This window comes from Rhyacophila brunnea, unplaced genomic scaffold, assembly GCF_057557595.1.
Source record: "Rhyacophila brunnea isolate RB1 unplaced genomic scaffold, BYU_Rbru_1.0 scaffold_7, whole genome shotgun sequence".
NCBI lineage: Eukaryota > Metazoa > Arthropoda > Insecta > Trichoptera > Rhyacophilidae > Rhyacophila > Rhyacophila brunnea.
Window position 1 is genome coordinate 36707971 of NW_028233339.1, and position 16315 is coordinate 36724285.

At 29.6% G+C, this 16315-nt stretch overlaps 1 protein-coding gene across 17 annotated transcripts in view; it reads left to right on the forward strand.

The window, feature by feature from the left end:
- Nucleotides 1-16315, forward strand: part of Rbp6 (RNA-binding protein 6) — a 1006046-nt gene that overhangs the window by 962436 nt on the left and 27295 nt on the right. For all 17 annotated transcript variants that reach the window (XR_015071926.1, XR_015071928.1, XR_015071929.1 and 14 more), the window contains 3 exons: nt 705-789; nt 4623-4655; nt 7883-7966. Coding sequence is in view for 11 of the 17 variants with exons in the window: in XM_085958080.1 (XP_085814206.1) it covers nt 705-789; nt 4623-4655; nt 7883-7966 (202 nt within the window). In the remaining 6 variants the exon portion in view is untranslated. The remainder of the gene's footprint in view (nt 1-704; nt 790-4622; nt 4656-7882; nt 7967-16315) is intronic.

Genomic DNA, 16315 nt, shown 5'->3' on the forward strand with positions numbered 1-16315 from the left:
ATCATATTATTATAATATTGATTAGGCCAATTAAGACAAATGCTTAAATTTTTTTCAACGTTATAGCCCATTTACACATATGGGAGGGGAGTACTTATTGTCGCGACCATAATGATAAACCATCGATGTTGCAAGACTGGATCAAAAAAGTTTAGCGGGTTTTGAATTTCCACGCGATAGTTGTAACTTGCGTGACGTATATGCATGCGCAGTAGAACGATAGTGGCAAACCTACCGTAAAAAATACAAACTACACTGCGCAGAGCATTTTAACGTTTACCAAATTTCACAACCTGTCAAATATCATACAATGACAGTAACGCGTCTCGCTTACGCTTGGAGAATGAGATTTGCGAGATAGCCAGCAGTTTTGCGTATAGATAGTTATTAATAATTATAAATAATTTACACTCTATTGGTGCCAGTAAATACATGCACGTGTACACTGCACGAAAATTCTTACATTTCATTTATCATGTAGGAGACTAAATTTAGCAAGAATATTATGTTATTTGTCTAAAGAATAATCAAATTGATATTTCAGTAGCCCAGATTTTCACACACAACAATATAAATTACATGTAGCATAGTATAAGAACTGTGTTAAATGCATTAATATAATCATAGTTTTTATATGTAATTATAAGTCATTGGTTAAATTGTGTTAATTCCATTGTTTAATAACCGTGTTGTTATTGTTACAGGTGGAGTGTAAGAAAGCACAGCCCAAGGAGGTGATGCTGCCAGCGAATCTCGCCAAGACGAGAGCGGCCGGTCGCGGTGCATACGGTGAGTCATTATCTGGCGCTGGTCCGCCCCCCGCCTCGGCATATCGCTTCTCGCCTTACCCGCCGCCATCGGCTCTGTATGAAGCGGCGGCCGCGGCCAACGCGGGGGCCGGGGCGGCTCAGGTGGCCTACAGGCGAGCCCTGGCCGCCGTAGCCGCTCTGAGACCCCCTCGCCCGCCAACTCTAGCGTACAGTCTCGCCGAACTGCTGGGGGCGCACGCCCTCGATGGCTCAGCACTCTATGCTCCGCTAGGCGCACCGCTCTCTGCTCCGCTGCCCGCTTCCTTGCCCGCACATATCGCCGCCCATTTGCCTTCTCCACTACAACTATGACCCACGTTTTTATTACCCACCGGTCATCATCAGCAACTTTGAGTGGGTTTATCGTTTATCTAAAATCACTCCTGAAATGGATCAAAGCAACTTTGAGTGGGTTTATCGTTTATCTAAAATCACTCCTGAAATGGATCAATTGCCAAAATTTTCAAATGCATTTTTTCTATTTAGAATCTTTTCTCTATTGTTATTTATCATACATGTATTTTTTAATTACGTCTTATAATATTATAAATGAAGAACTATTTTTTTTAATACTTCCTTTAATTTACAAATTAACAAAACAGTATTTCAATTCATAAAACTAACTTTATTAAGTACCTACCTACCTAGTAATAATTTTATAATACATTCGATCTATACTGACGAAAATAAATTATTTTATTCAATTATTTTACAATAGTACCTAGGTGCCTAATCAATTATTAGTTATGAGTGTTATGACATATCAAAGTTAGCATTCCATAAAATGACAAATTTAATATTTTCGAAATCGAATAATTATAAAAACATGACTGGTAGTGAAATTCATTTTAAGTACATAATATGTTAGTTGAAAATTCAGAGGAAAAATTATAATTACAGTTGATAGAAACATGAACTGAAATCTGACTGTGAAAAGTAGAAAATTTAGTTAGATTTGAAAAGCGTAGGTAGCTTATAAAATAATGCAAATTATTCTGTAAAGTTATTATACCAATAATAATAATAATGATCGTAGATATTTGAGTAATTGTCATTTTTTGGGAAATTATTCACTTTTTCAGAAATGTTAAATTATATTAACAATTATTACACATCAATAAGTTTTAAATTTAACTATATAATATTAATATTAATTAAAACATGTACCATTTATTTTCGTTTCCCAAAAATAATTTAGTTGAATTTAAATATAATTTAACCATAAAATAGTGACTACAAAAACTGTATTAGTAAAAGTTGTATTGTATAACTTTTTCATTTGAAAATAATTTTTCCAACATTAGTACAATAAAACTCTTTAGTCATAACATTCCATGATTATTAGTTTAGAATTTTAACTACAGTGAGAAGCATTTTAGTGCAGTTATATTATTATAAATAAATTTTAACAGTTCATAAAAAAATAATATTTTAGATATTTAATAAACATTAAAATTATTATTTCATAAGAGTTTTTGGTATAAATATATATGTTATTGCCTTATTTTAATAGAAAGTCTAGCTACCTTTAGGTGAACTTCAACTTTCGGCTCAATGAAGATTTCGTTGCAACTTCATTATATCGTCTTGTATGGGTATTATTCCTTCAAATGTAAACAATCTTTTTTCATATATATTATATTAAATGGGTGTTTTAAATATAGTCATAATATTATATTTCTTACAGAGAAAAAAATATGTAGTAGGCATAAATTAGTCTCTATTTTAGACAAGTTAGAAAATAATATATTCATTTTTATAGATAGTTCAAAAAATATGTTATAATGTAAATACATGAACATAAAAAGAGAATAAACGTAATGTGTATAAACATTGTTCAAATTTAAATTACGTGCTTATGAATTACTAACAAAATTAAATTATTAACAAATGCAAGTACATCATTACTAAATTTTCTACTAAAGCTGACTACCAAAATTAATGCAATTTTAGAAACACTTTTTTTCAAAAAGATTTTTTCTAATGTTAACTTTCTATGTTCATGTATTACATGCTGACAAATACTTTTAAATATTTCCATTAAAATATTAGTTAACCAGCTTTTTTAATACTTATAATGCAAAAAATTAAAAAAAAAAAAAAAAAAAATCATAAGTATTTTTAAATGCCACAGAATATTTCTTTGAAAAATATAAATAATGATAATATGGATACTTTAAATACCTTCATATTATATGTATTATTTAATTTTACTTAACTAATACCATCAGGCATTTTGATTGTTTACTGTATTTTTATCTGCAGTTAAATGTGTAAACTTTAAATCTCATTTTCTGTGGCATTAAAACAATATGACATGGGCAAAAACGAGGAGCGTGGTCTACCTTGTTGATTTCACGGTACGCTTGTTACAAATATAATGGTGCAGACATTTTCACAAACATTATAATGTTCGCGATCATTATTTTTATGTTTCGTTTATTGTTATGGCTCGACTCCACTCTGTCCCTACCACCCATTGCAAGGCGACTCATTACTGATGAGCTGTAGAAATTTCGTATTTATCTATCCTCAACATATTGAAACGAAAATTTTATTACAGAGAATTTTTTAAATCAATTATATATTCTGATACATATTTAACAGACATAAGAGTGCCAATTTTTGTATTTATATAAATAAGTATCTCTACACCGTTCAATGTGAATATGAAGTATTTAAATTAAAAATATTTGCACACTAAATATGCCATTTTGCATGAGAGCCTTTTGAAGGTTTAAATCGTTTAAGTATATATTATCTGTAAATATAGTAAAAGCCTCAATACATAAATATAATATACTTATTTTTATGAAAAAATATGATTACTTTTAGTAGGTAATTAACTCTTATTTTTTTAAATGATAAAATGAAAATTGACATTTTTAAAACTTAATAATAATATTTATTGAAGACAGTATAATATACTATTCTGTACAAAATGCTTTTTTGCTGACACTATTTGAATTTGAGATTTGAAAGTATTTGATTAAAATAGCAAAAAAAAATCCTTCAACCATATGCATGATTCTATAAAGTCAATTTCAGACTTAGGTCTGTATTTTACTGAAGGTGCAATGGAATATTAATTTAATACAACGCAAGCTAAAAATGGGTTTTCGGTTTCTTTATTTTTTTATATTCGGGATTATATCATCATAATAATGTGGCATTAAGCGTGCAAGATTTATTAGCATTTCATTTTATGCATGCAATTTGATTAAATATTTATATATAAGCAATACGTCAACATAGCTAAAAATATCAAATTGAAAATATATCTTTCAACAGCTGATAAGGTAAAACAATAATTGCCATTAAAATTGTCTGCACCATTTTGTTTACATAAAATATTGCCTGCTTACTTGTCATTGTCATATTAAGTCCATAAAAATAAATGTTGTTAAAAAATTAAACTTTAAATTATATCCTTCTAAAAAATATGTGTATTAAAATAAGAATATAACCGTAGATAATAGAGTAGTTTTTTTCTCCATAATATCTCGCATAATTTAGGTTAGAATATTATGGATCATAGAAATAATTATCACTTCAAGAATTCAGCTAAAGTTTAAAATCTTTTAAAAAATATTACTGAACGTATGGGTGTGGTATTGTTTTAGATTTCGCTTTTGTTTTTTGGTATTTTTTCTCACTGTAGTTCAGTAGACTTTAAAATATTTTAGATGGTGGAAAATATTGTCGTATACTACAGCAATAATTTTATCACATTTTTTATATTAAAAAAATATTTAAAAAATACTCCTCCGAAAAATCGATTTAAAGTAAAACTTTATTATTTTGTTTTTCTAGATTTCATGTGGTCATTGGGAGCTCTTCCTGACGGTGAGTATATTTTTAAATACCTATTTATAATATTTTATAATTACTTAATTATAAATGTTCACTATTCTTATATAGCTAATTATTTGTTAATATTATAATAAGCCTACTTTTGTCTGTCAGACGTTTGATTAATGCTATTATTTTTTATAATTTTTATTGGATGATCGTAATATGTACCTCTGCAAGTGAACTTTAAAATTACAATTTAATACATTTTAAGTTATTATATAAAATATTCATTTTACTGTAAGTTCGATTATACCAGTTTAACATATTTTCTTAAAATGTGGTTTGCTAAAGAACAATTTTCGGAAAATAAATATGTTTTATCATTAAAACTTCAATCACTATTTATTATCAACCTGTTGATAACCTATTAACATTTGAAGCATTAATACTTATGACATTTCGTACAAGCTTTTCCATTGGTGAACAGTTAGCAGAGAGTAACCATAGAGATTATAATAATAAATATACGTACTGCAACCACGACAAGTTTACACAATACGGTCTGCTCTACAAACCGCCGAACAAATTTTAATGTTTACGACATGTTAAAAATGCAATATTAATACAAATATTAATTATTTTATCGTTTTTTAAGCATAAATGGCTCGCAGAAAGATCGTGTTTACAAAAATTAACTGCGTTCAGTTATAGGTATTTAATTTGATTATGTGATACCAGTTTCGTTATTTGTTTAAATACCCGTCTTCCATCTTAATTTCATTTTTGTTGGTTTTATGAACCCCTTAATCTAGCGTCATAGTCATACCATTATATTGGACTAACCACCCTCCCCCTTTCGTTGCGTATGGCACTGACTTATTGTGGGTTCCGGATTCGATTCCCAGTGAGATCACGTTACATCTGTGTTTCAAGTGTTATAATCTTTTATTTTCTAATTCAATTGGATTTTGTTGCATAGTACAGTGTTAACAAATAATATTTGTTATATATATTATATATTTAGTTAGGTTTCAAACCGATAACGGCCTAACTATTTCTTGGTGATTTTCTGTCTCTTTTGTAGATTGCTGGCAATCAATTATTCTTATGAACACCATTTCAATAAGAACTGCGGAAAAGATTTTTTTATTTTTATTAAGGTCAACCAATAGGACCAATCACAGTAGTATATAATATTTATGAATGTTAGACACAACATAAATGAATAAGTTATGGTTCCAATAACAGGTGGACACAGAAAGCAGAAAACATCAGTTAATACAGTTATGAATAATTGAAATGAAAATGGTTATATTATTTTTATGAGTGCGATAACGCAACTCTGAGACAACTTATGAAACAAATTATCACTTTTGCCATGATGTAAAAAAATTGATATTAATTTTGATAATATTATTTAAATACCATTTTTCGTGTAGCGAGCTTTTTCAGCGATATCTGTTCTGTATTGCTCTCCTAATAAAATAGAATGATTATCTTGTAACGAAAACGGCGCAACAATTAATTAACAACGCTAATTACAGTTCTGTATCTAATTCGCGTTTGATCATTATTTAAATTTAAATCTCTCTCAAAGTGATCGCGCCAAGTTGTGACAATCGCCGCGGGGGTTGTTGCACCTAGCCTGCACGGCTTCGCACTTCCGTCCGCCGGAAACTGCGAAATTCGGGAAATTCGGAACGCTTTTAGTAGTTAGCGGCTTTAATTATACGAATACCATGTTGCTATGACAACGCTGGTGGTAGCTCCTCATAGTAACTCACCATAATCTTGCCGAGTGATAATGGAACGGAGATTATTCGCTCTGCTGCTGCCGGGAACGTTTGCCGTGATTCATGCGAGTTGTGCAACACGTGCACCAAGTCTTTATGTAATTATTTGCTTAAACACAGGTGTTGAAATACTGTCCCACATACAAATATTTACTTACTAAATAAACAAAATTATATTTACAGTACATACAAGGAGATGTTAAGTCCATTTATAATAAATTCACAGTTATTACTTAATAGAAGTATAATATTATTTAGATCTTATATTATATTATATTACAATGGGAAAGCTTTACGAAATAAACTTAGGCAATTACTTTTACTATTTTTTTAATGACCGACTAATATACTCTGAAAAATTCTATTTCTACTTAAAATATCGTCAATTACTTGAATTTTACCGATGATTCTATTTTTTACAATCAATATCAGGAAAGTCTACTTTAGTTAGAGAAATAAAATTTATAATATTTAATAATATAATTAGATGGTTTTCTTCATCGTCGTACTTCTTGTTTTTAAGAATTGTGACTTCACGTTGAAGATCTTTTAAGTATTGTACTTATTATATGTTCAAAAATCTATAGCACTCTTTGGAAACAGATTTTTTCAATAAGCACCCAACTATTTATAGCGGAGCTTTCTTTTTAATTATCATTTTTATATTGAAAGCCGAAATCGAATCCTGCAAAAAGTTTTGGGTCAAACTTTGAACGTAGGCCCATGATCACAAACTTTCAATCTAAAAATACATAATAAATAGTGGTAAATAGCAGTGGCGACGGGTTGACGTAGGCTGTTAAGATCCTACATAAATAGTGCACATTTAACTTTGTCAGTCATACATATTTGTTTTTATTGAACTAAGACTACAATTTACAGGTGGTGTTGGTTAGTTTTTAAAATTCAATTAAACTTTGCCTAAACTAAGCCATAATAGTTTTGGTATGTTATGAGCGATTCGACAAAATAGTGCATTTTTTTTTATTCATTCTTGTTTTCGTTGAATTAAAAATAAGTACATAATATTAAACATGGTGTTAGTCATTTTTTTTAAATTTATTAAGCCCTGTCTAAGCCAAACCATAGTAGATAAAAAGTATTATTGTTTCTATAAAATATCCAAAATTAAGCATGATTCAATGTCATGATTTTAGATATTTTATAGATAGACGATTATTTTTTGACTATTGTCTAGCATGGTTTGGTTTTCGCAGTGTTTAATTGAATTATAAAAAAAACTAACCAACAACATTTGTAAATTGTAGACTTAGTTCGATGAAAACAATTACGTATGACTGATAAAGTTTAGTGTGCACTATTTATGTCGGATATGAACAGCCTACCTCCACCCTTCGCCACTGGTAGATAGATATTGTCAGTGATTCATTACTTTTTGTCTTTATGTAATTCTATATCTAGGTAATATTTTAATCGTTTGGTTACTTTTCTAATATGTGTTTTTGTGTGTTTTGTCTGTTTCAGGTTTCCCTGCGGCCGCGTATGCCGCCTACGCAGCCGGTCGGGGCTATTCGGGCTACCCTAGTTTCGGCCTGCCGTACCCGACAGGTAACAGTTTGGCCGGCGGCCTGCACCACCATCCGTTAACAACTCTGCTGCCCTATCACCCGCTCGAACACCTGACCGGCGTGTACGCGGCCGCGGCTAACATGCACGCAATGCACCTGTGAACACCCCTGGGTCGAAACGCAATTTCAACCGCAAATCGAACCGCAATTCTAACCGCAAATCGAACCGCATAACTAACCGCGCAAAAATAGAAAATATTTCTAATTAACTTCAACAGCTGTCATCATCTTTAATAACCAGATAACAGTACGTCCATATCAATAATATAATACCCAATTCAACTTTCCCTTCAAATGCCAAGCATGTACTAAAGAATAATTTGCTACATTTCGTGGGTATTTCACGCACTTTAAACACAGCGATAACTATTACTTCACCACTGTCATAAAAGTTCATGATTAGTAAAGTAATATTATTTTATTATATTGACATAACATTTGGTTTAATATTATTCTAGACTTGTCGTATTATGACGTATAAAAAATACTACTTTCCAATGAGTAACTACTCAAAATGTTGTCATTTATAACATAGTTTATTTCAATACAAAATGATACATAATTACTATATAGCGTAATGCCTAAATTATTGATAATGAAAGCTGTCAAAGTTGTATTAGAAATATTGTCTTTCGAAATCGAGAAAGTTAAAATCAACGTCCGCGTGACCCACTAATATTCCTAAAGCAAATAACTTTAAATTAAATGAAAATTTTTTGTACACATAATTTTGATTGAATATTCTTATACGCCTTGTTCATTGATATAGGTTGTACCATAACATGTCTACGAAGTTTTAATGTCTTATGAAATCGTTATTTTTAAATGCGTTTAAAATATGATGTCACTATCATGTTTTTCCGATGAAATCAAAGCAATTTAAAATAAAATACTACCCATTTTTTTGCAACTTCAACTACGTACATAAATCATAAGACGTACGTACCATACCTAAATATAACATAACATTTCTCACAAATAGAAATATTCATAATATTTAGTAATATTTTAATACTGTATCAAATAGTATTGGTTTATCCAGTAAAATGTCACGAGCATTCAAAATAAATTCTTTTAGAATTTCCAGCAAACTCTAGAGTTTTCCGTCGTACAGTTTTTTTTTACATATTATTGTCTATGGCAAAATGCCAGTTTATTTTGGGTAAAAGAACAATCATTGGCGTCATAAAAATATAGCATACTAATAAATGTCTCATCTAAACGCTATTGACAGTTGCTACAGGTTTCAGATAAACTGAAGCAGCCTATGATAATTTCGTTCTCCATATTCAAGTTGATACTTTTCAAGTTAATCAAAAAACTTCAAATGGATCTCTTAATGTTTTTATTATAAATTAACATTGCTCAGTTCTAAAGTGACCCAAGTTCAAGAAACCCGTGTTCAATTCCACCAAGTATTAGGATTTATAAGAAAACATTTTCAAACTTTCTTCACAAATATAGCCGTTAAATAAATGTTACTTTCAATATTTTAATTAATATTATTCTACTCTCAAATCTATCATATTATAAAAATATAGTTTATGGATCTAAAATAATTATTTGTTACTAAATATACAAGGCAATCCAACTCTGTGTAATAAAATAATCTTGAAATACCGTTTTACTGACGACTGTATGAAGACGTCTACCTGTCTGGATCACAATTCACAATAAACATTTAATTTAACTGGCGTTTACGTGGTCAAATTCTATTATAATAGTTTTGAAACAAAGTTTTCAATGATACTTTAATTTTGATGTTTATATGAGTGACATTTTTTTATTGTTATAAAATTAGTATTGATTGTTTTGAGGGCGTCTTTATAAGATGAAATAACTGACAACATCGATAAATAAAAAAAATATAGAATTAAAAAAACTTTTTTTCGAAACTATTTATAATAAAATAATTTTTTCGCTCAACTCAACTGAATAAAGTATTTTTTGAATCAGTATACATGCCTATTTTTCGAATAGCCAACTGAAAAAGTACTTTAATTACATATTAACGTAATGATTAGGACTAAAGCGTATTTACTTTAATTTCGGGAAAATTATTTTTCTTATATTTTGTCTGTATAAACAAGGCGGGATTTCAAATAGATATATTTTATTCATAGTGGATTGTTAATTCGAATAAAATACTATCGCTATGATAAGTATTTTTTTAGAATTAGATGGAAAAGTGGACTTGGGTCACCTTAGATTTGACCACCACATATTACAACCATTTGTACCTTCCCTGATATAAGTGTGAGTAGTTATTATAATTCCACTCTCTCAACGGAAATAAGTCAATTTATAAATATGGCTATTAGGTACACGATATAATCATTACTTTCAATCATACAGAGATTTGCAGTCTAATCTTTAGATATAGCCTACATGAATCCATCATAGTACTAATACCTGAATTGCGTGAAGGATTATATTATGGCGTATATATATGGAATATATTTATACGAAATATCTTAATTACCTCCGCGGTGTAGTTTCGGGTACACAATATTGCTGTATTTTTACGTTAAATAACTTGTAATTTTGACCCACGGTGAATCTAAAACAGGAAGTCTGTACACGTAAGCTTGTTCATTTTCAGGCATACTTGTAACATATTACCCGCCATATTAGTTTTATTGCACTTACATTTTCTGAAAACTAATTGCACCAACGTCGATGATATTATGAGCATTCGTTATCGGCTTTAATGGCGGCAGTTAATATCGCGAAGGGGAGGGGGAACGTCGAACAGCTTCCTGCCGATCGGTGCCGTGTTTCAATTCCAAATTTAGCCTTATTAATGTCTGCCCATTAAGGGTGATTAAACCATTTTATCATAACTTGGCCTCCAACTTCAATATAGTACCCACTTCTTGTTGCCTTTGGCAAAAAAATCTCTGAGAATTCAATTAGTCTACTGTGAGATTTATCACCTAACTAGTCATATAATATATTATGTTACAATGTGCTTTTTATTGCATTCCACCAACACACCTTACTGAGTTAACAATATCCGTTTACGAACAGTGTAGCTTTACAACCGGTACAACTTTATGGATTTTAATATAGGATCATAATTCATTAATAACATTTTTAAATACACAATTTATTTTAGATTACATTATTAGGTTAAATTCCAGCAATAATAATGTTATTTTAGATTTATTTATTTTCATCGTAGATATATCAAATTCCATTATTTCTTTATATTCGGTGTACTAATAATATATAAAAAAAATATCTATATTTTACTTGTATATTAGCCAAATTACTTTAATCATTACATATTATTGTAGGCGTATTTTTTTATTAACACGAATCTAAAATATAACATTTCGCACCAGTAAAAACCAACATTTAATAAATAAAAAGCTTTTCAAACGTAGTATTATGAATTCAAACTAATAAACTCCTAGTTTGTGAATACTATCAAAATATTGTAAGGAAAACATCTTCGGTCAGCGTTTTCTGAAAGGGATAGTAATTTAATAATAAGTAAGTTTAAGTACATGAAAAGTAATCAGGCTATACTCTAAATACGTAGACGTCTATCATTTTAGAAAGTGTTAGATAGTTAGATTAATAACATCTTTATTATGGTAGTAATATTTCAAATCAGTGTAACTTTCCGTATTAGTTTTATCTTCGTCATAGGTGTTAAGTAAAATTTTAGCTAACTAATATTACAGGCACGCTATTAAAGTTCTGTTCACTCTGAACCTTGTTGTAATAGATTTGCGTCTTTAACGGCATTAAGGAATAGATGTTAAATAGGTTAGGAAAGCGTTACAGCATGTGAACATGGAAAGTCTCAATTACATTTTATAAGTATTTAGTGTTAGCTATAAACGTCAACTCACCAAGCTATATGGGTTCTCATATACAATTACGGTTAATTATAGAGATAGATATTAGTTCATACTGTAGAAAGGTATCATAGGTAGATAGTTGATTCTTTTTGACAAAATATGGCACTAAATTTGTATCTTTACGCGACAGATTTTGCATATTATATTTTAACGTGACATTGACATACTAAGAATAATCACAATCAATATTTTTTGTGTAGTCTTATAAACATCTGAATGAGAAACAAATACGAATATATCATATAGTATCAATCATGCAACGTACTAAAATTATAAATTGTTTAAATCAGTTATTTTTGTCTTTTTTTTAATATTCGGCATAAAAATTCTTATATGACATTATAAAATATATGTTTTTATAAAAAATCTCATAATCGTTCGACAATTTTCAGTTTTTTAATTTCTCAAATGTATGCCAGATGTCGACAGTAATTTTAATATATTAAATCATTCAATAGAAATTATCACAGTTTGTAAATTTGAAATTGCTCTCATGAAAAATCTATATTTCCAGTACGTAACATGATTGATATATTATTATTTACTTTAAAGTGTATTACATTTTGTTTTTTTTTTAAATAATCTTAAATGAAAAATCATTGCTTATATCGGATATATTATCTTTGAATATTTAAAGATTTCGAGTTATATTTCACAAGGTTTTCAGTAAAAATGCCTGTGCACGTTTTAATGTTTTGTGCTAACAAAAATAATCGCTCCATGGCCAAAATGGAAATTTTGAGGCCGAAAGGAGCAGAAACATGCATAAACACGACTAATTTCTGTGATAATTTTCGCAATTAATTACGCACCAGTTGTATACCTTGTAGCCGTTAGTCGTGCAAAATGATTTTCCTGTTTTATTTTCAAAATGTCCAAGGTAAACCTTTCATCCGCACCCCGCCTTTCTTTATTGCCACCCCCGCCCCGCCGCAGCACACTTCTGCACCCCCAGCCCCTCTTGCCAGCCAGACCGAACTCAAGTAATTGGGTAGAGCATGATTTAACGTAGACGTCGGTGCCCCCAATAACCGTATATATAACACGTCTCATATATGAGGTGTCAGAACCAAAAACTGCAAACTTCTTACACACTTTGTATGGACTTTGTAAGTGGCTTGTACTTCCATGTGAAACACGCCTCACATAGATTATCATCCGGCAACTTTATACTTCAACATTGCTTCTGGGCAGCTTATTTTATAACATAACTATCAATACGAGTTTATTATTTTCTCCGTAATATAAAATATATTATCTTTAGCACACAAAACTCTTCTTGGAAATATTGCATTATAATTTATAAGTTGTCAGTTTCACGATCAGACATGTTTTATCTCATCAGTATAATATTTATTTACACCTTCATATTCACTGTAGATATAGTGAATTTTTAACAAACATTTAACGCTATATAGCTTGACAGCAAATACGCCTCTCCTAGATATATTCAAAGATACAGTTTCCATTGACTATGCAATCCGATGTGGATCTTGGCCGCCTTGTGAATATTTTGTTTTACACCAAATATATCTCACTCACTTGCTCAACTTATTAAGTCCATACTCTGGGACCAACACACATTGTACAACAAAATGTGAATTTCTCAGACTCGGGATTCAATGATAATACCTAAGACTTCATAAGTCAGTTTTACCCTTTCTTTATTTTTATCTAGAATATCAATGCCCTATTTCAGTATTAAGTGTAAGAGGAAAGAAATATCACTGTCACATTAATTCAGTTTTGAGATAAAGTGAAAAAAATTAAAATCTCCCTTGTTATATTATTTCTTAAACTTAAATTAAAAGTTATCTTACATGTATTTACAATAATTACAATTCACTCTAGTTAAATGTATAGTTTTGGACAGAAATAAAAATATATTAATATAGTTTGTCAAATGTTTGTGATAATGATCTTTCTTTTGAATTTCAATGATTTCTTTATGAGGTCAGTATTTGGACAATGATTTTTATTATTGTTTTCTAAGTATACCATCTAATAGCTTACAAAATTCTCCATAAGATGGCATAATTAACTCATTTTGCGATTTTTGTGGACAATGATCTTTCTTTCCGCTTCCCTTCAATGGTAACTCAAATAACCTTGTCCTAAGATAATGGCATTTAAAATTTTCACAGAGATTCTCACTTCTATTTAAAACGACTTTTTTATTGAATTTAGTGGTTCCCAAATATATTTTTTTATTGACTTGAATGATATATTATTTTGGCACCTAAGTATATAAATTTATACAAATGCTCTCATGTGCAAGATCAAGGTTCAAGCGGTATGGTTTGTTTAGTTGTCGATCAACTAAAGTGGCATTAATCACGTACTCGCCTCCTCATACAACTTGTAGTGTAAACAACCCAGGCTCCGTCCACAAATCTCATATAAACTCGCAGCTTGGCTAAGCTGTCCCCATAATAATTAATAACAGGTCATTTGTTAGTGTCAGTTGCCATGGCCGGCTCCGTCTTGCCCCCCGTTTCTTTCCTGGTCTACATCCCTTATTCGTTTACGCCCTTCTCTACCCGGCAAGGGGGTAGATTTTTTTAAATGTCGCGTCTTTAAGTAAGTTAAAGAGAGCTATTTTCAAGCAGTATTTTGTGCGACATGACCGTTAAAATTATTTACTTTATGAAATATTTACAATAATCTGATATATCTCAAATTTAAACATTTTATTCAAACAATGTCCACTCTGGGACGGTAGAAGTAATAATTTTGCAGTACTTAATTAAATTTTACCACGTGGTCAGCTAAATGAAGTATCGATTTTTAGGGTCACTTGATTTATGTCTCAATTATATAATGTTCAAAAATCTACTTCCAGGAAAGTTTTCCTGAAGTTATCGTGAACCTACAAAAATTTCACTGACAGTTAAAGGAGAAAACTCTTATTATTCTAATTAAAAGTCTTCCCTTCCAACATACATATTATAAAAACTTATATACATATATCATAAAATAAATAATTTAACACATTTGTCGTGGCTTTCTAATTAGTTGATATGGTACTTTAAAGCAAAATTTACAAGCTTTTATCTTGGAGCTTAATCAGTTGGGATTTTTTTAATTTACTTATAAATATATTTATAAATAAAATTATGACTGCCTCGATAATATTGTCAGTACCGATCTCATACATATTTTTGGAGACTATATTATAAAAAAAACCTTAAATAATACATCTGAAATATATCGTTACATTATTCAACTAAATATTGTTATTACAATAGATAGAGTACACTGTTAATGACATTTTAAGTATATCAATTGATTTGTAATAAGTTCTTACGGTTACTTTTAATTATCACATTTGCACCAGACAGCTTGCAATAATGTTGTGCTTGACCGAACGTAAATCAATTCTACTTATTTCGACACTATTAAGAGCGAATAGTTGTTCGGTGTATTTTTCCAGCACCGGTGCTTTTTCGCGTAACGATTTCGGTTCTAAACGACTTATATATTTTCCGCTACCCTCAGACAAATGACATAGTGTTATTGCCCGTACAGTTACGATATTGTGCCATGTTTTGACATATAGAATTATAGAATAATGTAATGTCGTTCATATATAAACATAATAATACAAAATAGATGTCGTTTTTCTTGATGGATTATAATCGTAGTCATCATTATCTGATATTATTAGGTACTCGTATAATCATTATTTAAAAAAAAATACACAATAATAAGAGCAACAGCATATTTTAGCATTACTTTATAATTTAAAGCAGTTTAATCATAGTTTAGTTAGAATTGCTCAATGATTATTTCGAATATTACAGTTTTTGAACTGTCAATATTTGAAAAAAAATATATAAATAAAATTTACAGAGTTGCTGTTATTTTTGTCCATAAATAAACTTTTACATATCTCACAAATCATATCGAGCTTTGATAAAAAATAAGTTTTAAATTATTTTAAGCTATTCATCTTATTGTTATTATAATCAATGCCAAGTTTTCTTATTTATTTATTTATTATTCGTCTATAGCAATTCTTACTGCAATTCGTTTTTATATTTGTATATTTCATACATTATAAAATTTACCAAAATTTTAATATTATAATACTTTTATGTTGGAAAACTTAATTTATGTGATACTAATCCAATTTTTGAGTTAATTACTCAATTATTCATACCGCACAATATTAAAAATACAGTTGATTAATATAATTAACCTGTATAAAGTGAACATTTCTGGACTGTTTTATGATAAATATTATATTTTCAACGTTAATATAATTTTAAGTACCTGCCTAAATACTTAAGGTATTTTCCAATAATTATACTTGGCTCTTAAACGAATCGTTATTAAGTATATAAACTTAAGCGCTAAACCCTCCATCTTCGTTGAGGGTGATATAAATGTATCTTTTGTGTTTTTTTTGTTGTTTTAAAAAATGTTAACTTATAAAGTTCGTATACATTCCTCAC